The sequence below is a fragment of the Lampetra fluviatilis genome, chromosome 61 (genome assembly GCF_964198595.1).
Source record: "Lampetra fluviatilis chromosome 61, kcLamFluv1.1, whole genome shotgun sequence".
NCBI lineage: Eukaryota > Metazoa > Chordata > Hyperoartia > Petromyzontiformes > Petromyzontidae > Lampetra > Lampetra fluviatilis.
The window spans coordinates 2,372,286-2,397,765 of NC_136335.1; the positions used below are offsets into that span (position 1 = coordinate 2,372,286).

A 25,480-nucleotide genomic window follows, 5' to 3' on the forward strand; every position below is an offset into this window, starting at 1 on the left:
CAGCAGGCGTCAGGGTCTGGGATCGAACCCACGACCTCCTGTACACCAGGCGAGGTAGTCAACATCTCCTAGCCACCGTGATGATGATGATGATGAGAGAGAGAGACATGCAAACTCCAAATATACAGCAGCAGCAGCAGCAGCGGGCGTCAGGGTCGAATAACACCGATCAACAATCCTCACGTCACCTTCTGCGTCGCCAGCTGATCTTCCCTCTTCTGCGCGAAGTTCGCCCGGTGTTTTGCCGAGCGGCCGGTTTGGGCCTTGGCGATGGCCGGCCCGGCGTTGGCGGAGACCGCCGGCGATGACGGCGGCGGCGTGAGCGAGCCGGCGCTGTTTGCCGAGGAGTGTTTAGCGTCGACCATTTCTCCATCCCGGCCTCTCCTGGGTCTCATCTCCGGCATTCGCTCCGGAGCGTTGGCCAACAGCGCCACACCTGCGGGCACGGCGCGGTTAAGTTTCACAAGTCCCTCGACCTGCTCCTGCTGCTGCCTGGTACGCAGGAGGTCGTGGGTTCGATCTCGACCCTGACGATGCCTGCTGCTGCTGTATATTTGGAGTTTGCGTCTCTCTCTCTCTCTCATCATCATCATGGTGGCTAGGAGATGTTAACTACCTCGCCTGGTGTACAGGAGGTCGTGGGTTCGATCCCGACCCTGACAACGCCTGCTGCTGTATAATTGGAGTTTGCGTGTCTCTCTCTCTCTCTCTCCGCGGGTCCTCCGGTTTTTCCCTCCGCATTTAGAATCGACGTCACGCCTTTAAGAGCATCTGACTGCAATACATTTCCACACAACGACAAGCCACTTCGTTGGGCTATCATTTGTGATGGCCAGGAGGGTTGCTTCTGAAGGAAAGTAGCTACCTAACTCGGTAAAGTCACGTAGAAGGGAAGTAATAAAATAATAAAAATAAAACATAATAAAATAATTCTCACGACGTTTCGGCCACAACGCAAGCAGCCGTCCTCAGGTGAAGAACAGGTCTGTCAGACGCTGTCTCCCCGACAGCCCTGTTCTTCACCTGAGGACGGCTGCTTGCATTGTGGCCGAAACGTCGCGAGAATTGTATTTTAATGTTTAATTTTTATTATTTTATTATTTCCCTTCTACGTGACTTTACCGAAAGAACCAAGAAGATGAATCCCTGCAGTCACGAAAGAAGCTTTAAATCGAAATATTATTTATCTTCCAATGATTGCTGAGCCAGAATCCATTAAATATACGCTGCCAAGCCTGGTGGTGTGTCATTCAGACGCTGTCTTTCCGACAGACCTGTTCTTCACCTGAGGACGGCCGCTTGCGTCGTGGCCGAAACGTCGTGAGAATTATTTCATCATGTTCTATTTTTATTATTTTATTATTTCCCTTCTACGTGACTTTACCGAGAGAACCAAGAAGACCGTTACGCAACACTTCGGCATTAACCGGGGCGACCGCCGACTTTGGCACGACACGTCGTAGCCACGCAGGCATCGCTCACCCACGTCGGCGTGTTTCAACGCTCCCACATCGTTCGTCCCATCTCCGCACATGAGCGTCACGTAGCCCAGGCTCTTGAGGCTGGTGATCACCGATTCCTGGGTGACGCGAGGAGAGAGGGCGACAGAGACGGAAGGCGGACACGGGCAGACACGCAGGCAGACACACAAACACACGGGCACACGCACACGTGCACACGGGGACAGACACGCAGACGGGGACGCACACGCAGGCAGACACGCAGATAGACACACAAACACAGACAGACACGCAGGCAGACACACACACAGACAGACACGCAGGCAGACACACACACAGACAGACACACAGGCAGACACACACACACAGACAGACACGCAGGCAGACACACACACAGACAGACACGCAGGCAGACACACACACAGACAGACACACAGGCAGACACACACACACAGACAGACACGCAGGCAGACACACACACAGACAGACACGCAGGCAGACACACACACAGACAGACACGCAGGCAGACACACACACAGACAGACACGCAGGCAGACACGCACACAGACAGACACGCAGGCAGACACACACACAGACAGACACGCAGGCAGACACACACACACAGACAGACACGCAGGCAGACACACACACACAGACAGACACGCAGGCAGACACGCACACAGACAGACACGCAGGCAGACACGCACACAGACAGACACGCAGGCAGACACACACACAGACAGACACGGAGGCAGACACACACACAGACAGACACGCAGGCAGACACACACACACAGACAGACACGCAGGCAGACACACACACAGACAGACACGCAGGCAGACACGCACACAGACAGACACGCAGGCAGACACACACACAGACAGACACGCAGGCAGACACGCACACAGACAGACACGCAGGCAGACACACACACAGACAGACACGCAGGCAGACACACACACAGACAGACACGCAGGCAGACACACACACACAGACAGACACGCAGGCAGACACGCACACAGACAGACACGCAGGCAGACACACACACAGACAGACACGCAGGCAGACATGCACATAGACAGACACGCAGGCAGACACACACACAGACAGACACGCAGGCAGACACACACACACAGACAGACACGCAGGCAGACACACACACACAGACAGACACGCAGGCAGACACACACACAGACAGACACGCAGGCAGACACACACACAGACAGACACGCAGGCAGACACACACACAGACAGACACGCAGGCAGACACACACACATACAGACACGCAGGCAGACACACACACAGACAGACACGCAGGCAGACACACACACACAGACAGACACGCAGGCAGACACACACACAGACAGACACGCAGGCAGACACACACACAGACAGACACGCAGGCAGACACACACACAGACAGACACGCAGGCAGACACGCACACAGACAGACACGCAGGCAGACACGCACACAGACAGACACGCAGGCAGACACACACACACAGACAGACACGCAGGCAGACACACACACAGACAGACACGCAGGCAGACACACACACAGACAGACACGCAGGCAGACATGCACACAGACAGACACGCAGGCAGACACGCACACAGACAGACACGCAGGCAGACACACACACACAGACAGACACGCAGGCAGACACACACACACAGACAGACACGCAGGCAGACACACACACAGACAGACACGCAGGCAGACACACACACAGACAGACACGCAGGCAGACACACACACAGACAGACACGCAGGCAGACACACACACAGACAGACACGCAGGCAGACACACACACATACAGACACGCAGGCAGACACACACACAGACAGACACGCAGGCAAACACACACACACAGACAGACACGCAGGCAGACACACACACAGACAGACACGCAGGCAGACACACACACAGACAGACACGCAGGCAGACACGCACACAGACAGACACGCAGGCAGACACGCACACAGACAGACACGCAGGCAGACACACACACACAGACAGACACGCAGGCAGACACACACACACAGACAGACACGCAGGCAGACACACACACAGACAGACACGCAGGCAGACACACACACAGACAGACACGCAGGCAGACATGCACACAGACAGACACGCAGGCAGACACACACACAGACAGACACGCAGGCAGACACACACACACAGACAGACACGCAGGCAGACACACACACACAGACAGACACGCAGGCAGACACACACACAGACAGACACGCAGGCAGACACACACACAGACAGACACGCAGGCAGACACACACACATACAGACACGCAGGCAGACACACACACAGACAGACACGCAGGCAGACACACACACACAGACAGACACGCAGGCAGACACACACACAGACAGACACGCAGGCAGACACACACACAGACAGACACGCAGGCAGACACACACACACAGACAGACACGCAGGCAGACACACACACACAGACAGACACGCAGGCAGACACACACACAGACAGACACGCAGGCAGACAGACACACAGGCAGACACACACACAGACAGACACGCAGGCAGACACACACACACAGACAGACACACAGGCAGACACACACACACAGACAGACACGCAGGCAGACACACACACAGACAGACACGCAGGCAGACACACACACACAGACAGACACGCAGGCAGACACACACACAGACAGACACGCAGGCAGACACGCACACAGACAGACACGCAGGCAGACACGCACACAGACAGACACGCAGGCAGACACGCACACAGACAGACACGCAGGCAGACACGCACACAGACAGACACGCAGGCAGACACGCAGGCAGACACACGCACACAGACAGACACGCAGGCAGACACACACACAGACAGACACGCAGGCAGACACACACACAGACAGACACGCAGGCAGACATGCACACAGACAGACACGCAGGCAGACACACACACAGACAGACACGCAGGCAGACACACACACACAGACAGACACGCAGGCAGACACACACACACAGACAGACACGCAGGCAGACACACACACAGACAGACACGCAGGCAGACACACACACAGACAGACACGCAGGCAGACACACACACAGACAGACACGCAGGCAGACACACACACATACAGACACGCAGGCAGACACACACACAGACAGACACGCAGGCAGACACACACACACAGACAGACACGCAGGCAGACACACACACAGACAGACACGCAGGCAGACACACACACAGACAGACACGCAGGCAGACACGCACACAGACAGACACGCAGGCAGACACGCACACAGACAGACACGCAGGCAGACACACACACACAGACAGACACGCAGGCAGACACACACACACAGACAGACACGCAGGCAGACACACACACAGACAGACACGCAGGCAGACACACACACAGACAGACACGCAGGCAGACATGCACACAGACAGACACGCAGGCAGACACACACACAGACAGACACGCAGGCAGACACACACACACAGACAGACACGCAGGCAGACACACACACACAGACAGACACGCAGGCAGACACACACACAGACAGACACGCAGGCAGACACACACACAGACAGACACGCAGGCAGACACACACACATACAGACACGCAGGCAGACACACACACAGACAGACACGCAGGCAGACACACACACACAGACAGACACGCAGGCAGACACACACACAGACAGACACGCAGGCAGACACACACACAGACAGACACGCAGGCAGACACACACACACAGACAGACACGCAGGCAGACACACACACACAGACAGACACGCAGGCAGACACACACACAGACAGACACGCAGGCAGACACACACACAGACAGACACACAGGCAGACACACACACAGACAGACACGCAGGCAGACATGCACACAGACAGACACGCAGGCAGACACGCACACAGACAGACACGCAGGCAGACACACACACACAGACAGACACGCAGGCAGACACACACACACAGACAGACACGCAGGCAGACACACACACAGACAGACACGCAGGCAGACACACACACAGACAGACACGCAGGCAGACACACACACAGACAGACACGCAGGCAGACACACACACAGACAGACACGCAGGCAGACACACACACATACAGACACGCAGGCAGACACACACACAGACAGACACGCAGGCAAACACACACACACAGACAGACACGCAGGCAGACACACACACAGACAGACACGCAGGCAGACACACACACAGACAGACACGCAGGCAGACACGCACACAGACAGACACGCAGGCAGACACGCACACAGACAGACACGCAGGCAGACACACACACACAGACAGACACGCAGGCAGACACACACACACAGACAGACACGCAGGCAGACACACACACAGACAGACACGCAGGCAGACACACACACAGACAGACACGCAGGCAGACATGCACACAGACAGACACGCAGGCAGACACACACACAGACAGACACGCAGGCAGACACACACACACAGACAGACACGCAGGCAGACACACACACACAGACAGACACGCAGGCAGACACACACACAGACAGACACGCAGGCAGACACACACACAGACAGACACGCAGGCAGACACACACACATACAGACACGCAGGCAGACACACACACAGACAGACACGCAGGCAGACACACACACACAGACAGACACGCAGGCAGACACACACACAGACAGACACGCAGGCAGACACACACACAGACAGACACGCAGGCAGACACACACACACAGACAGACACGCAGGCAGACACACACACACAGACAGACACGCAGGCAGACACACACACAGACAGACACGCAGGCAGACAGACACACAGGCAGACACACACACAGACAGACACGCAGGCAGACACACACACACAGACAGACACACAGGCAGACACACACACACAGACAGACACGCAGGCAGACACACACACAGACAGACACGCAGGCAGACACACACACACAGACAGACACGCAGGCAGACACACACACAGACAGACACGCAGGCAGACACGCACACAGACAGACACGCAGGCAGACACGCACACAGACAGACACGCAGGCAGACACGCACACAGACAGACACGCAGGCAGACACGCACACAGACAGACACGCAGGCAGACACGCAGGCAGACACACGCACACAGACAGACACGCAGGCAGACACACACACAGACAGACACGCAGGCAGACACACACACAGACAGACACGCAGGCAGACATGCACACAGACAGACACGCAGGCAGACACACACACAGACAGACACGCAGGCAGACACACACACACAGACAGACACGCAGGCAGACACACACACACAGACAGACACGCAGGCAGACACACACACAGACAGACACGCAGGCAGACACACACACAGACAGACACGCAGGCAGACACACACACAGACAGACACGCAGGCAGACACACACACATACAGACACGCAGGCAGACACACACACAGACAGACACGCAGGCAGACACACACACACAGACAGACACGCAGGCAGACACACACACAGACAGACACGCAGGCAGACACACACACAGACAGACACGCAGGCAGACACGCACACAGACAGACACGCAGGCAGACACGCACACAGACAGACACGCAGGCAGACACACACACACAGACAGACACGCAGGCAGACACACACACACAGACAGACACGCAGGCAGACACACACACAGACAGACACGCAGGCAGACACACACACAGACAGACACGCAGGCAGACATGCACACAGACAGACACGCAGGCAGACACACACACAGACAGACACGCAGGCAGACACACACACACAGACAGACACGCAGGCAGACACACACACACAGACAGACACGCAGGCAGACACACACACAGACAGACACGCAGGCAGACACACACACAGACAGACACGCAGGCAGACACACACACATACAGACACGCAGGCAGACACACACACAGACAGACACGCAGGCAGACACACACACACAGACAGACACGCAGGCAGACACACACACAGACAGACACGCAGGCAGACACACACACAGACAGACACGCAGGCAGACACACACACACAGACAGACACGCAGGCAGACACACACACACAGACAGACACGCAGGCAGACACACACACAGACAGACACGCAGGCAGACACACACACAGACAGACACACAGGCAGACACACACACAGACAGACACGCAGGCAGACACACACACACAGACAGACACACAGGCAGACACACACACACAGACAGACACGCAGGCAGACACACACACAGACAGACACGCAGGCAGACACACACACACAGACAGACACGCAGGCAGACACACACACAGACAGACACGCAGGCAGACACGCACACAGACAGACACGCAGGCAGACACGCACACAGACAGACACGCAGGCAGACACGCACACAGACAGACACGCAGGCAGACACGCACACAGACAGACACGCAGGCAGACACGCAGGCAGACACACACACACAGACAGACACGCAGGCAGACACACACACAGACAGACACGCAGGCAGACACGCACGCAGGCAGACACACACACAGACAGACACGCAGGCAGACACACACACAGACAGACACGCAGGCAGACACACACACAGACAGACACGCAGGCAGACACACACACACAGACAGACACGCAGGCAGACACACACACAGACAGACACGCAGGCAGACACGCACACAGACAGACACGCAGGCAGACACGCACACAGACAGACACGCAGGCAGACACGCACACAGACAGACACGCAGGCAGACACGCACACAGACAGACACGCAGGCAGACACGCAGGCAGACACACACACACAGACAGACACGCAGGCAGACACACACACAGACAGACACGCAGGCAGACACGCACGCAGGCAGACACACACACAGACAGACACGCAGGCAGACACGCACACAGACAGACACGCAGGCAGACACACACACAGACAGACACGCAGGCAGACACACACACACAGACAGACACGCAGGCAGACACACACACAGACAGACACGCAGGCAGACACACACACAGACAGACACGCAGGCAGACACACACACACAGACAGACACGCAGGCAGACACACACACAGACAGACACGCAGGCAGACACACACACACAGACAGACACGCAGGCAGACACACACACACAGACAGACACGCAGGCAGACACACACACAGACAGACACGCAGGCAGACACGCACACAGACAGACATGCAGGCAGACACGCACACAGACAGACACGCAGGCAGACACGCACACAGACAGACATGCAGGCAGACACACACACACAGACAGACACGCAGGCAGACACACACACACAGACAGACACGCAGGCAGACATGTTGCCAGCATTTGTTCGAATGGTTTTTCGTGTCAGTGTATTATTATTGATTGTTATTTTAAGAAAACTTTAGTCGATTAAATTTTACTCTGTAATTATAATTTTTCATAAAAATGTAGTTAATATTTAGTTTTACTTATTAGTAAAAAAAAAATAAAAATGACTTTTGAGAAATAGATTTTAATTATTATTGTTTTTACGTAACTTTTTAAAATAAGATATTTTTTAAACAACAAAGACAAAGATCCCCCGTGTAGCCTTAACAGGTTATAGGGGCAAGTGCTGTTAGCGAGTAGCACCTACGAAGGCCGGCACGCACACGAGGGGGTGGGTGGCCAGCACCACACCCGGCCGCCTTTGTCTCCCCAGTGGCTATATTTACTACACACCGCACCAGGTACTCATTTGAGGCCGAGTCGACCTAGGGGAGGCCCGGGACCGGTTCAGACAATCGTAACTGGTGTTGGCCGCGAGCGGGAATCGAACTCGGGGTTAGTCGCCTGGTTCGCAAGCGCGGCGCGGCGCCAACCGCTGCACCACCGCTCCGCCGCCATCATTATTTCGTACTACCACACGGACACGCACGAAAACGTGAACTCCCATCTCACCTTCTGCTTGGGGGCAACCCTGGCGTACACCCTGACGTGGGGCAGCAGCCTCCGCAGCAAAGCCGCGTGCTCCGAGCCCAGCCTGGCCAGACCGTCCCCCGTCACGCAGAGGTCGTACTTGCCCACAAAGTCGTCCGCCCCGTCCGGGATCTCCGGCAACGCCACGGCGCCGTCTATCGACTCCCAGCGCCAGGGCTTGGCCTCCGCGCCTCCGGCTGGCGCGGGGGTCAAGGGGTCGAGAGGGGAGGTCGTCGCACGGTGGCTGGGAGATGTTGACTGCCTCGCCTGGTACGCAGGAGGTCGTGGGTTCGATCCCAGACCCTGACGCCTGCTGCTGTATATTTGGAGTTTGCGTGTCTCTCTCTCATCATCATCATCACGGTGGCTAGGAGTTGTTAACTACCTCGCCTGGTGTGCAGGAGGTCGTGGGTTCGATCCCGCCCCTGACGCCTGCTGCTGCTGTATATTTGGAGTTTGCGTCTCTCTCTCTCTCTACCTGTGGTCGCGCGGATTTTTCTCCGGGCCCTCCGGTTTCTTCCACCCCACGTTTAGAAATCAACGCCGCCGCGCGTCTCCAAACTATTCGGCTGCCAGAGCTTTCCACGCGACGACGACCCCACTTCACGTCGCTAGAACTTGCGATAGCTGCGTACGCCTTCCTTAAAGCGAGCTACGTAGGTAGTAGATCAATGTGCCGTGCCCGGCCTGTCCCCGGACGACACCAACCCACCACCACCACCACCGCCCCCGAGAGGTTTTACCTGCGTCCTGTGGACCGCGCAAGATGAGGGTTTTTTCTCGACGGGTGAAGTTCAGCTCGGAGGCGACGTGGCAGGCGGTGAGAGGGTTGTCACCTGTGATCATCACCACCTGGGCGTCGTGACCACGGAGGGGAGGGGGAGCGGAGGGGAGGATTGCCACGCGTCTATCTCTGGAGCGGTGGTTCTTAATTCTAGATTTGAAGCTTTCGTGACTGCAAGGATTCATATTCTTAGGATTCCTGACAGCGGTTTCAGCCGCACCACCTCTACATAACAAAAGGCTCGGTCCCATTTACACCTTTACAGCAGAAGCACCTTAACAACTCTTGGAACCTCCCAGTTCAACCAGTTTACACAACAAAGGCTCATTCCTAGCAGCGTGCCTCAGCCGCAACGAACCTCACAACAATAATATCCAGGTGCCTACCTTGGCTCCTCCCACCCTCAACCAGTATATGTACAAATAATGATTCTTGGAATTTCTCTCACTTGATACAGCAATCGTGCTGTGACGGTTCCACCTGAAGACGGAGGCTTGTGTTGCCTCCGAAACGTCGTGATTTTTATTTTATTTTTATTTTACTTTTATTAATTATAATTGTTTACCTACGTGGTTCTTAACCTCAACTGCAGCCTTGCACCCAGTGCCGGATGATGCTAAGTGCGGGGCCTGTAGCATACGTTATGCAGGGGCCTTAAATAAATAAAAACACGTAAATATTAAAAAGACATACATTTTTAACTTGCATAGTGAATTGTTATTTTTTCATTTGCTACACAGCCCAGATAATACGACAAATTGCTCACCTTAATCACCCGGTCGTTCGTAAAAGTCGAAGGCGGTGTAGTACTATAGTAATAGAGCAAGTGCAGAATTACTGAAACGGAGTTGACAGCTTGAAAGCGTTTAGCGCGGGGCCCTTGAAAGTGCGGGGCCCGTAGCTACTACACGTGTAGTAGTAGCTACTACTACACGTGTAGTAGTAGCTACTACTACTAGTAGCTACTACTACACGTGTAGTAGCTACTACTACACGTGTAGTAGTAGCTACTACTACACTAGTAGTAGTAGCTACTACTACACTACACGTGTAGTAGTAGCTACTACTACACTACACGTGTAGTAGTAGCTACTACTACACGTGTAGTAGTAGCTACTACACGTGTAGTAGTAGCTACTACTACACTACACGTGTAGTAGTAGCTACTACTACACGTGTAGTAGCAGCTACTACTACATGTGTAGTAGTAGCTGCTACTACACGTGTAGTAGTAGCTACTACTACATGTGTAGTAGCTACTACTACATGTGTAGTAGTAGCTGCTACTACACGTGTAGTAGTAGCTACTACTACACATGTAGTAGTAGCTACATATGTAGTAGCTACTACTACGCTCTCGTAGAGACAGTGAGAGTGGTTATGCACGAGCGCACGACGCTTATCCGCACTGTGCGGTAACAATGTGAACGGCTCATGTGAATTGAAGCTGTGTGAACTGGGGTCATGGTTCACGTGAATTCAACCGAGGTCAAAGGCTCATGTGTGCCCCCCCCCTCTTCTCCCGGGGTCCCCAGCGCGTGCCCCCCCCCCGCCCCGCCCTACCCGGTGTGAGGCTTGCTGGATCTCCCTGATGACGGATCTTGAGTCGGTCTTCAGTGGGCACGAGACGACAACGAAACCCGCAAACTTCAGGTTCTTCTCTACCTCCTCCCGGCTCAGCTCACGGACCTGCACGCACGCACGCACGCACACACATACATACACACACACACACATGCACACGCACGCACGCACGCACGCACACACATACATACACACACGCACACACATGCACGCACACGCACGCACGCACGCACGCACACGCGCACACACACACGCACGCACACACATACATACACACACGCACACACATGCACGCACACGCACGCACGCACGCACACACGCACGCACACACACACATGCACGCACACGCACGCACGCACGCACACACACACACACGCACACACGCACGCACACGCACGCACGCACGCACACGCGCACACACACACGCACGCACACACATACATACACACACACATGCACGCACACGCACGCACGCACGCACGCACACACGCACGCACACACACACGCACTCGCACACACGCACGCACACACACACGCACTCGCACACACGCACTCGCACACACGCACACACGCACACACACACGCACGCACGCACGCACGCACATACATACACACACGCACACACATGCACGCACACGCACGCACGCACGCGCGCACACACACACACGCACGCACACACGCACACGCACACACGCACACACGCACACACACGCACGCACACACGCACACACACACATACATACGCACACGAACACACACGCATACGCACGCACGCACACACACACATATGCACACGCACGCACGCACGCGTGGAGAGAGTGGGAGAGAGAGAGGGAGAGAGATGAACGCACGAACGGATAACGGGCGGGAAAAAATACTACACGTGACCGGCTCGTCGCGCATCCTAATCGTTCGCCAAATTCAAACCGCTCGCGATTTTTACGATAATTTGTATATATATATTTTACCCAGGGTGGGGAGGTAAACTTGCGCGTGTGTGTGTGTGAGATTTGTCAGTGGGTGTATGCGTGTGGAGTGTGGGTAGGTGTGTTTGTGTGTGTGTGTGTGCGGGTGTGTGTGTGGGTAGGTGTGTGTTTGTGTGCGGGTTTGCGTGCGTGTGTGTGTGCGTGTGGGTAGGTGGGTGTGTGTGTACGGGTGTGTGTGTGGGTAGGTGTGTGTTTGTGTGCGGGTGTGTGTGTGGGTGTGGAGTGTGGGTAGGTGGGTGTGTGTGCGGGTGTGTGTGTGGATGTGTGTGTGGATGTGTGTGTGGGTGTGGAGTGTGGGTAGGTGGGTGTGTGTGCGGGTGTGTGTGTGGATGTGTGTGTGGATGTGTGTGTGGGTGTGCGCGCCTGTGCCAGGCTAGATGCACGTTGAGGCCACGTGAAGTGTCGAACGCACGCTGGCAGGAGGTCACGGGGCAGACCCAGCAGGTGCCACGGGTCGACTGACCGAGATGACCGAGATGACTGGCTGATGCACCACCTGTGCCCCCTACTGTACCAACTTGCTGCATTTTAGTCGCCCGGCGCTTCGCTCGTTGTTGTGAGCGTCGCTCATCCGCCCACCAGAACCACCACCACCACCTCTGCCATCACCACCACCATCACCACCTCAACCACCACCTCTGCCATCACCACCACCATCACCACCACCACGACCACCACCTCTGCCACCACCACCATCACCACCACCACCATCACCACCACCACCACCTCTGCCATCACCACCACCACCACCATCACCACCTCTGCCACCACCACCACCACCACCATCACCACCACCACCACCATCATCACCACCACCACCACCTCTGCCATCACCACCACCACCACCACCTCTGCCATCACCACCACCATCACCACCACCACCACCACCATCACCACCACCACCACTGCCATCACCACCACCATCACCACCACCATCACCACCACCACCACCATCTCTGCCACCACCACGACCACCACCATCACCACCATCACCACCTCTGCCACCACCACCACCACCATCACACGGCAGCACATCCCGAAAACCGCACCGCCCCGCTCGTCTTCCTAGACCATGGCCTCCCCCTCCACCCCCACCACCCCCTGTTGCTGTTGCAGTTGCACCGCCTGCACCCCGCGGGGGGCGGGGGGGAAGGGGGGGGGGTCTCACCTGGCGGTGGTTGAGGGAGCCGAGCTCACGGTAGCCAAGTGCCAGTACGCGTGCGCCCTGCCGCGAGAACTCCGTATGCACCTCGTCGTAGTGCTTGGGCAACTCCGCAAACTTCACCGCCAGGGGGGGAGAGAGGAGAGAGTGGGGAGAGTGGGGAGAGTGGGGAGAGAGTGGGGAGAGTGGGGAGAGAGTGGGGAGAGTGGGGAGAGAGTGGGGAGAGAGTGGGGAGAGAGTGGGGAGAGTGGGGAGAGAGTGGGGAGAGAGTGGGGAGAGTGGGGAGAGAGTGGGGAGAGAGTGGGGAGAGAGTGGGGAGAGTGGGGAGAGAGTGGGGAGAGAGAGAGAGTGGGGAGAGTGGGGGGAGAGAGGAGAGAGTGGGGAGAGTGGGGAGAGTGGGGAGAGAGTGGGGAGAGTGGGGAGAGTGGGGAGAGTGGGGGGAGAGTGGGGGGAGAGAGAGTGGGGAGAGTGGGGAGAGTGGGGAGAGAGTGGGGAGAGTGGGGAGAGTGGGGAGAGTGGGGGGAGAGTGGGGGGAGAGAGAGTGGGGAGAGTGGGGAGAGTGGGGGGAGAGTGGGGGGAGAGAGAGTGGGGAGAGTGGGGAGAGTGGGGGGAGAGAGAGTGGGGAGAGTGGGGAGAGTGGGGAGAGTGGGGGGACAGAGAGTGGAGAGAGTGGGGAGAGTGGGGAGAGTGGGGAGAGAGAGAGAGCGGGGAGAGTGGGGAGAGAGAGTGGGGAGAGTGGGGAGAGTGGGGGGAGAGAGAGTGGGGAGAGTGGGGAGAGTGGGGAGAGTGGGGGGAGAGAGAGAGTGGGGAGAGTGGGGAGAGTGGGGAGAGTGGGGGGAGAGTGGGGAGAGTGGGGGGAGAGAGAGTGGGGAGAGTGGGGAGAGTGGGGGGAGTGGGGAGAGTGGGGGAAGAGTGGGAGGAGAGAGAGTGGGGAGAGTGGGGAGAGTGGGGAGAGTGGGGGGAGAGGGGAGAGTGGGGAGAGTGGGGAGAGTGGGGGGAGAGAGAGTGGGGAGAGTGGGGAGAGTGGGGGGAGAGAGAGTGGGGAGAGTGGGGAGAGTGGGGGGAGAGAGAGTGGGGAGAGTGGGGAGAGTGGGGAGAGTGGGGGGAGAGTGGGGAGAGTGGGGGGAGAGAGAGTGGGGAGAGTGGGGAGAGTGGGGGGAGTGGGGAGAGTGGGGGAAGAGTGGGAGGAGAGAGAGTGGGGAGAGTGGGGAGAGTGGGGAGAGTGGGGGGAAAGAGAGTGGGGAGAGTGGGGAGAGTGGGGGGAGAGGGGAGAGTGGGGAGAGTGGGGAGAGTGGGGGGAGAGAGAGTGGGGAGAGTGGGGAGAGTGGGGGGAGAGAGAGTGGGGAGAGTGGGGAGAGTGGGGGGAGAGTGGGGGGAGAGAGAGTGGGGAGAGTGGGGAGAGAGTGGGGGGAGAGAGAGTGGGGAGAGTGGGGGGAGAGAGAGTGGGGAGAGTGGGGAGAGTGGGGGGAGAGTGGGGGGAGAGAGAGTGGGGAGAGTGGGGAGAGTGGGGGGGGAGAGAGTGGGGAGAGTGGGGAGAGTGGGGAGAGTGGGGAGAGTGGGGGGAGAGAGAGTGGAGAGAGTGGGGAGAGTGGGGAGAGTGGGGGGAGAGAGAGTGGGGAGAGTGGGGAGAGTGGGGAGAGTGGGGGGACAGAGAGTGGGGAGAGTGGGGAGAGTGGGGGGAGAGTGGGGGGAGAGAGAGTGGGGAGAGTGGGGAGAGTGGGGGGAGTGGGGAGAGTGGGGGGAGAGTGGGGGGAGAGAGAGTGGGGAGAGTGGGGAGAGTGGGGGGAGAGAGAGTGGAGAGAGTGGGGAGAGTGGGGAGAGTGGGGAGAGTGGGGGGAGAGAGAGTGGGGAGAGTGGGGAGAGTGGGGAGAGTGGGGAGAGTGGGGAGAGTGGGGAGAGTGGGGGGAGTGGGGAGAGTGGGGGGAGAGAGAGTGGGGAGAGTGGGGAGAGTGGGGGGAGTGGGGGGAGTGGGGAGAGTGGGGGGAGAGTGGGGGGAGAGAGAGTGGGGAGAGTGGGGAGAGAGTGGGGAGAGTGGGGGGAGAGTGGGGGGAGAGAGAGTGGGGAGAGTGGGGAGAGTGGGGAGAGAGCGGGGAGAGAGTGCTATAAAATAGATTCTGTTTATATGATTGTGGTTATGGTTGTACTTTATACATCCCTAATCTCTGCCATTACATACGATGAAACAAGAAAAGGTAAAACAAGAAGAAACAGAGCAATGTAATACAATACATTTTTGTAAAAAATGAATAAAAAGTAAAAAAATTAGAGAGGAGTGGAGCGAGGAGTGGAGTGAGAGCGGAGAGAGCGGGGAGACAGTGCATCGGAGCTGAAGAAGTTGATGACGACGATGACGACGATCACAATCACGCTCGGTGCACGTGCCTCTCACCCTGCGCCTCATCGTCCCGGGCGATGATAATGATGACGATGATGACGACGATGACGATAACGACAATAATGACGATAATGACAATGACAACGGCGACGATGATGACGACGACGACGACGTTGACGATAATGACGATGATGATGACGACGACGACGACGACGATGACAATAATGACGATGACAACGACGACGATGATGACGATGATGACGATGATGATGACGACGACGACGACGACGACGATGACAATAATGACGATGACAACGACGACGATGATGACGATGATGACGACAATGACGACGACGATGATGATGACGACAATGACGATGATGATGACGACGACGTTAATGACAATGACGATGATGATAATGACGACGACGACGATGACGACGATAATGACGATGATGATGACGACGACGTTAATGACAATGACGATGATGATAATGACGACGACGACGATGACGACGATAACGACGATGATAATGACGACAATGATAATGACGATGATAATGACGACAATGATAATGACGATGTAAACGACGCCGCTGCCCGCCGCTCTCACCATGGGCCTCAGCGTCTCGGGCGCCCCCTTGGCCGTGGCGACGTGCACCAGGTCGGTGGCCCCGTGGCGCTCCATGGAGGCCACGGCCGACATCCGCTTGAGGGCGCTCGTGAAGTGAAAACGTTGGTGGATCCGCATGGGCTTGGCGCGCATCCCACGCGGTATCGAGACGTCGGCTGCACAAAGACAAAGGTCCCCCCCCCACCACCCGTGTAGCCTTAACAGACTGTAGGGGCAAGTGCTGTTAGCGAGCACCTATGAAGGCCGTAACGGCGCACGAGGGGGTGGGTGGCCAGCACCACGCCCGGCCGCCTTTGTCTCCCCAAGTCGCGATGTTTACTACACACGGCACCGGGTACTTGTTTGAGGTCGAGTCGACCTAGGGGAGGCCCAGTACCGGTTCAGATAATTGTCACTGGTGTTGGCCGTGAGCGGGAATCGAACTCGGGTCGCCGGGTTCATCATGCAGTGTAGCGCTAACCCCTACACTACAGCACACACACAAAATGCACACGCGCGCGCACGCACACACGCACTCACAGGCGCACGCACACATCATCATACGCACACACACGCACACACACACGCACACATCATCATACGCACACACACACACACGCACACACACGCACACACACACACACGCACACACGCACACGAACACACACGCACACGCGCACACACACACGCACACGCACACACCATACGCCACCACCGCGGCCATCGCCATCATACACTACCGCCACCGATGCAACACCATCATCAAACAGCTACCAACGATTTCCGCCGTGCATCACCGCCCACCGCCACCACCGCCACCACCGCCGCCACCGCCACCACCGCCACCACCGTACACCGCCGCCACCACCGCCACCACCGCCACCACCGCCACCACCGCCACCACCGCCGCCACCACCGCCACCACCGTACACCACCGCCACCACCGCCACCACCGCCACCACCACCGCCACCACCGCCACCACCGCCGCCACCACCGCCACCACCGCCGCCACCATCGCCACCACCGCCACCACCGTACACCACCGCCACCACCGCCACCACCGCCGCCACCACCGCCACCACCGCCACCACCGCCACCACCGCCACCACCGCCACCACCGTACACCGCCGCCACCACCGCCACCACCGCCACCACCGCCACCACCGCCACCACCGTACACCGCCGCCACCACCGCCACCACCGCCACCACCGCCACCACCGCCACCACCGCCGCCACCACCGCCACCACCGTACACCACCGCCACCACCGCCACCACCGCCACCACCGCCACCACCACCGCCACCACCACCACCACCGCCACCACCGCCACCACTGCCACCACCACCGCCACCACCGCCACCACCGCCACCACCGCCACCACCGTACACCGCTGTACACCACCGTACACCACCGCCGCCCCCCCCCCCCGGCGTACTCTTGGTGAGCGTCCAGTCGGCTGCGGTGAGCATGGCCTTCTCGAGGGGGTCGCCCACCAAGGAGCCGTCCTCCATTTGCACGAGCGAGTGGCACGTGGCGAGCACCCAGTGCGTCTCCAGAGGCACGCGGCCCAGCGGCGTCACCTCGCCGCCCTCCCTGCAGCAGGCGGAGGCATGAGTAGAAGCAGCAGCAGTAGAAGCAGTAGAAGCAGCAGCAGAAGCAACGGCAGCAGTAGCAGCAGCAGAAGCAGTAGCAGCAGTAGCAGCAGCAGCAGTAGCAGCAGTAGCAGCAGTAGCAGTAGCAGCAGCAGAAGCAGTAGCAGCAGTAGCAGCAGCAGCAGTAGCAGCAGTAGCAGCAGCAGAAGCAGCAGCAGCAGTAGCAGCAGCAGCAGTAGCAGCAGCAGAAGCAGCAGCAGCAGTAGCAGCAGCAGAAGCAGCAGCAGCAACAAAGTCAGCAAAAGCAGTAGAAGCAGGGGCGTCAGTGGCGAGATGTTAACTACCTCGCCTGGTGTACAGGAGGTCGTGGGTTCGATCCCGACCCGGATACCTGCTGTATATTTGAAGTCTGCGTGTCTCTCTCTCTCTACCCGTGGATTTCTGCCCTGATCGTCCCGATACGTTCCATTCATTCTGATAAGCTCCTCCCCCCCTCTCCTCCCCCTTAACTTGTATTTAAGAGCGTGCATCTTGGAATCCCGGCCTCACTTGATGCAGCAAATCTGGCTGTGACGGTCCCACCTGATGACGCAGACTTGCGTTGCCTCCGAAACGTCGTGATTTTATTTTTTAATTAATTTTAATTTCATTTTTTTACCTACATGGTGACTTTACCGAAAGAACTAACAGTGAGAATTGTTTTATTATGTTTTATTTTTATAATTTTATTACTTCCCTTCTACGTGACTTTACCGAAAGAACCAAGAAGATGAATCCCTGCAGTCACGAAAGCTTTAAATCGAAAAATAGAACTAACAGTATGAATCCTTGCAGTCACGAAAGCTTCAAATCTAGTATTTTCAGTGCCTCGGTGCACCGGCCTTTATGGCCACACAAGAACCCAAGCACCGGCCCACGCGCCGCACATTCGATGTTACAATCGTGCCCTTATCGGAGCCCCGTCTCACGCATTTCACCACCACATCGCCGCAGCCACACAGCCAGCGTCCGACGCATTGGTCATTCCTTCGCCCGGCACAACCCCCACCGTTCAACCGCGCCAACGCTCACTCACTTGAGGCCCGCCACTCCCCGCACCACGAGGTTGTCGCTGGTGAGCGTGCCCGTCTTGTCGAAGCAGCAGATGTCCACCTTGCCCGCGAAGGGAATGCGGAAAGGCTCCGTGCAGTACACGTCTAGCCACGGGGGGGGGGGGGGGGGGGCACAACAGACGATCGGGATGATGCGCTTGCCGCGGCCGTCTGGAACGCTCTTTTCTTCCGGCGTGACGAGGCGCCGCGGGGAGCTGAGCGCTTTGAAAGTCGTCTCGGTTGAAAACTCGTTTCTTGGGAGCTGCTTTTTTTCGTCTGAAGTTCGTCATCCTTCACGGCTTCTCCCGACCCGGCACCTCCGATTAGCACGCTTGGATACGGGCATCAACACTGCACATAGACTCACACTGCCCAGACTCAATACTACCCATAGACTCAACACTGCCCATAGACTCAATACTACCCATAGACTCAACACTGCCCATAGACTCAACACTACCCATAGACTCAACACTGCCCATAGACTCAACACTGCCCATAGACTCAACACTACCCATAGACTCAACACTGCCCATAGACTCAACACTACCCATAGACTCAATACTACCCATAGACTCAACGCTGCCCATAGACTCAACACTGCCCATAGACTCAACACTACCCATAGACTCAACACTGCCCATAGACTCAACACTACCCATAGACTCAACACTGCCCATAGACTCAACACTACCCATAGACTCAACACTGCCCATAGACTCAACACTACCCATAGACTCAACACCGCCCACAGACTCAACACCACCCACAGACTCAACACTGTCCATAGACTCAACACTGCACATAGACTCAGCACTGCACATAGACTCAACACTGCCCACAGACTCAACACCGCCCACAGACTCAACACCACCCACAGACTCAACACTGTCCATAGACTCAACACTGCACATAGACTCAACACCGCCCACAGACACAACACTACCCACAGACTCAACACTGCCCACCCCACACCCCCCACCGTGGGGCAGGGGTTCCCGGGGGGGGTGGGGTGTGGGGTGACGTACAGAGCTTGGCGAGGGCGATGAGCGAGGTGTTGACGGCGAGGGAGAGCTCGATGGGCAGTTCGGGGGGCACGACGGACGTGAGGATGAGTGTGCACTCCAGGAAGAGCTTGTAGCGGTTGCGGCTCGCGTCCTTCGTGCCTGCAAACACAAAGACAAAGGTCCCCCGCGTAGCCTCCAATGGACTGTCGGGGCAAGTGCTGCTAGCGGGTGGCACCGCAAAAGAAGACAAAGGTCCCCCGCGTAGCCTCGCACGCACCGCCGGGGCAAGTGCCGTTAGGGGGCAGCACCTATACACGCGCAACAAGGCAAAGGTCCCCCGCGTAGCCTCGCACGCACCGCCGGGGCAAGTGCCGCTAGCGGGTGGCACCGCACAACAAGACAAAGGTCCCCCGCGTAGGCTTCAGTGGACCACCGGGGCAAGTAGCAAAAGCAGCAGAAGCAGCAGCAGTAGCAGCAATAGCAGCAGCAGTAGCAGCAGCAGCAGTAGTAGTAGCAGCAGTAGAAGCAGCAGCAGCAGGAGTAGTAGTAGCAGCAGCGGCAGCAGCAGTAGCAGTGGCAGCAGCAGTAGCAGCAGCAGCAGTAGTAGTAGCAGCAGTAGAAGCAGCAGCAGTAGCAGCAGGAGTAGTAGTAGCAGCAGCGGCAGCAGCAGTAGCAGTGGCAGCAGCAGTAGCAGCAGCAGCAGTAGTAGTAGCAGCAGTAGAAGCAGCAGCAGTAGCAGCAGGAGTAGTAGAAGCAGCAGCGGCAGCAGCAGTAGCAGTGGCAGCAGCAGTAGCAGCAGTAGCAGCAGCAGTAGCAGCAGTAGCAGTAGCAGCAGCAGTGGCAGCAGCAGCAGCAGCAGTAGCCTCTCACGGACCGCTGGGGCAAGTGCCGCCTACGTGCGGCACAGCACAACAAGACAAAGATCCCCCGCGTAGCCTCCAACTGACTGTCGGGGCAAGTGCCGCTAGCGTGCGGCACAGCACAACAAGACAAAGGTCCCCCGCGTAGCCTCCAACTGACCGTCGGGGCAAGTGCCGCTAGCGTGCGGCACAGCACAACAAGACAAAGGTCCCCCGCGTAGCCTCCAACGGACCGTCGGGGAAAGTGCCGCTAGCGGGCGGCACCGCACAACAAAACAAAGATCCCCCGCGTAGCCTCCAACTGACTGCCGGGGCAAGTGCCGCTAGCGCTCGCTCGCTCGCTGGCGTTGTCGCGTTGGCGAGGCCGGGGTCACGAACCTTCCAGCCAGACGTAGCCCGAGGCGGCGATGGCGAACACGAGCAGGAAGAGGATGAAGACGAAGGTCTCCATGTTGTTGGCGGTGACGCGCTTCACCCCAAACAGGATCGTGCGCAGCAACTTGCCCTGCACGGCGGCGGAGAGTCAACGGGGGCGGGCCCAGACCCGGCACGCGCGCGCGCGGCGCAGCCGACTCGCCCAGCCGCTCACGCGATCACTCACCCATTCACTGATCCACTCGCTCACCCGCTCACTCACTCACTCAACCACACACCAGATTTCTTACCAAACCGCACACCCACCCACCCAACCGCACACCCGATCACTCACCCATTCACTGATCCACTCGCTCACTCGCTCACCCGCTCACTCACTCACTCAACCACACACCAGATTTCTTACCAAACCGCACACCCACCCACCCGCACACCCGATCACTCACCCATTCACTGATCCACTCGCTCACTCACTCGCTCACCCGCTCACTCACTCACTCAACCACACACCAGATTTCTTACCAAACCGCACACCCACCCACCCAACCGCACACCCGATCACTCACCCATTCACTGATCCACTCGCTCACTCACTCACCCGCTCACTCACTCACTCACTCAACCACACACCAGATTTCTTACCCAACCGCACACCCACCTACCCAACCGCACACCCGATCACTCGCCCATTCACTGATCCACTCGCTCACTCACTCACTCAACCACACACTAGATTGCTCATCCACCCACACACCCATCCACTCACCCAACCGCACATCCGATCACTCGCCCATTCACTGATCTACCGGCTCACTCACTCGCTCACTCACCCGCTCGCTCACTCACCCGCTCGCTCACTCACCCGCTCACTCACTCACTCGCTCACTCACTCACTCACTCAACCACACACCAGATTGCTCATTCACCCACACACCCACCCACTCGCTCAACCGCACACCCGATCACTCGCCCATTCACTGATCCACCAGCTCACCCACCCGCTCACTCACTCACTCACTCACCCGCTCACTCACTCAACCACACACCAGATTGCTCATTCACCCACACACCCACTCGCACTCCAGGTCACGACAACACACTCATCCACTCACTCACCCGCCCACTCACTCACCCACCCACTCGCACACCCACCCAGCCACCCCCTCACTCACCCACCCACTCACTCACCCGCCCACCCACTCGCACACCCACCCAGCCAGCCACCCACTCACTCACTCACTCACCCACTCACTCACCCACCCACTCGCACACCCACCCAGCCACCCACTCACTCACCCACCCACCCACTCACTCACTCACCCACCCACTCACTCACCCACCCACCCACCCACTCACCTGCGACGTGTTGAATCCCGTACGCAGCACGTACGCCACGCATCCGTTGTCCGTTGCTGTAACAGGAAAATAAAAAATAAACAGCCGATAATTTTTATTTTTTAACCAGAGCTGTGCGATGTGATGACGAAAGCACTCGATCACTCGACGGACTGCAGGGTCCATCGCTCGACCGATTGGATGGCAATTCAAAGGGTGCTGGAGAGAGCCACAACTTTAGACTCCCGGTTCGTTCCTGTCAGATGATCTCCACGAGAGGAATCATGACTCCCCCCCCTCCACCACTTCATACACAAACAGACCAACAACAGACCGATGGACTGCCAAGCGGGGGCGCGGAAAGAGAGACGGACAGACAGACAGACAGGTGGTAAGACAAACAGAGAGAGAGAGAGTTGATAGAAGGGCAGACAAGACAGACGGACAGACAGACAGATGGATGGACAGACGAACAGACAGACAGACAGACGAACAGACAGACGAACAGACAGACAGACGAACAGACAGACGGACAGACAGACGGACAGACAGACGGACAGACAGACGGACAGACAGACAGACGAACAGACAGACGGACAGACAGACGAACAGACAGACGAACAGACAGACAGACAGACAGACGAACAGACAGACGGACAGACAGACGAACAGACAGACGAACAAACAGACGGACAGACAGACGAACAGACAGACGGACAGACAGACAGACAGACAGACGGACAGACAGACGGACAGACAGACGAACAGACAGACGGACAGACAGACAGACAGACAGACGAACAGACAGACGAACAGACAGACGGACAGACAGACGGACAGACAGACGAACAGACAGACGAACAGACAGACGGACAGACAGACAGACAGACGAACAGACAGACGAACAGACAGACGAACAGACAGACAGACGAACAGACAGACGGACAGACAGACGAACAGACAGACGAACAGACAGGCGAACAGACAGACGAACAGACGAACAGACAGACAGACAGACGAACAGACAGACGAACAGACAGACGAACAGACAGACAGACAGGCGACAGACGATGACGATGAGGAGGAGGCACTCACGCTTGAGGCCAGTGGAGGCCTTGGGGGGCGGCGTGTGCTGCACCACCTTGGTGCCCCCGTAGATGACGTGCAGCTTCGAGTCGTGCTCCACGTTCAACACCCGCTCGGGGTCCAGCTCTTCCACCGGCTCCTGCGATCGCAACGGGGGGCGGGTGAGCGCAGGTGGCGCGGTGGGAGACACAAATTTTTTTAAATAAAAAGTATTAAAATATTTTTCTTCTCGGTTCTTTCGGTAAAGTCACGTAGAAGGGAAATAATAAAATAATAAAAATAAAACATAATAAGATAATTCTCACGACGTTTCGGCCACAACGCAAAGACAGACGTCCTCAGGTGAAGAACAGGTCTGTCGGAAAGACAGCATCTGACAGACCTGTTCTTCACCTGAGGACGGCTGCTTGCGTTGTGGTTTCGATTTAAAGCTTTCGTGACTGCAGGGATTCATCTTCTTGGTTCTTTCGGTAAAGTCACGTAGAAGGGAAATAATAAAATAATAAAAATAAAACTTATTTTTCTTTTATTATCTTTTATTTTCATTATTTTATTATTTCCCTTCTACGTGACTTTACCGAAAGAACCAAGAAGATGAATCCCTGCAGTCACGAAAGCTTTAAATCGAAATTATTTTATTACTTCCCTTCTACGTGACTTTACCGAAAGAACCAAGAAGATGAATCCCTGCAGTCACGAAAGCTTTAAATCGAAATTCATTAAAATATTATTATTTCACCGGGTAAGGCGCCACTGAACTCTGTAGCTCTTTTCTTCAGATGCGAACCCGACCATCACAAATGATAGCCCAACGACTTATGACCATCATCGTGATCATCGCGCGGAGATGTATAGCGGAAGCTAAATAACTCGATTAGCGTGACGTTGATTCTAAATGCGGAGGGGAAAAACCACGGGGAGAGAGAGACACACACAAACTCCAAATATGCAGGAGGTATTAAGGGGTCGGGATCAAACCCGTGAACTTCCTGTTTCCCAGGCGAGGTAGTTAACATCTCCTAGCCACCGTGATGATGATGATGATGAGAGAGAGACACGCAAACTCCAAATATACAGCAGCAGGCGTCAGGGTTTGAAACGAACCCACGACCTCCTGTACACCAGGCGAGGTAGTCAACATCTCCTAGCCACCGTGATGATGAGAGAGAGAGACACGCAAACTCCAAATATACAGCAGCAGGCGTCAGGGTCGGGATCGAACC

General features: G+C 56.8%; 1 protein-coding gene across 5 annotated transcripts in view; it reads right to left on the reverse strand.

Moving 5' to 3' along the window:
* The window catches only part of ATP13A1 (ATPase 13A1), a 50,577-nt gene that overhangs the window by 12,907 nt on the left and 12,190 nt on the right, over nucleotides 1-25,480 (reverse strand). For 3 of the 5 annotated variants that reach the window (XM_078881423.1, XM_078881422.1, XM_078881425.1), the window contains 13 exons: nucleotides 24,267-24,396; nucleotides 23,193-23,248; nucleotides 21,840-21,966; nucleotides 20,623-20,760; nucleotides 19,579-19,699; nucleotides 18,347-18,504; nucleotides 16,910-17,085; nucleotides 13,968-14,078; nucleotides 11,793-11,918; nucleotides 10,189-10,297; nucleotides 9,428-9,642; nucleotides 1,483-1,579; nucleotides 189-436 (listed from right to left, as the gene is read on the reverse strand). In XM_078881423.1, the coding sequence (XP_078737549.1) occupies nucleotides 189-436; nucleotides 1,483-1,579; nucleotides 9,428-9,642; nucleotides 10,189-10,297; nucleotides 11,793-11,918; nucleotides 13,968-14,078; nucleotides 16,910-17,085; nucleotides 18,347-18,504; nucleotides 19,579-19,699; nucleotides 20,623-20,760; nucleotides 21,840-21,966; nucleotides 23,193-23,248; nucleotides 24,267-24,396 (1,812 nt within the window). The remainder of the gene's footprint in view (nucleotides 1-188; nucleotides 437-1,482; nucleotides 1,580-9,427; nucleotides 9,643-10,188; nucleotides 10,298-11,792; nucleotides 11,919-13,967; nucleotides 14,079-16,909; nucleotides 17,086-18,346; nucleotides 18,505-19,578; nucleotides 19,700-20,622; nucleotides 20,761-21,839; nucleotides 21,967-23,192; nucleotides 23,249-24,266; nucleotides 24,397-25,480) is intronic. The other 2 variants (XR_013640459.1, XM_078881424.1) reach the window with 1 other exon arrangement.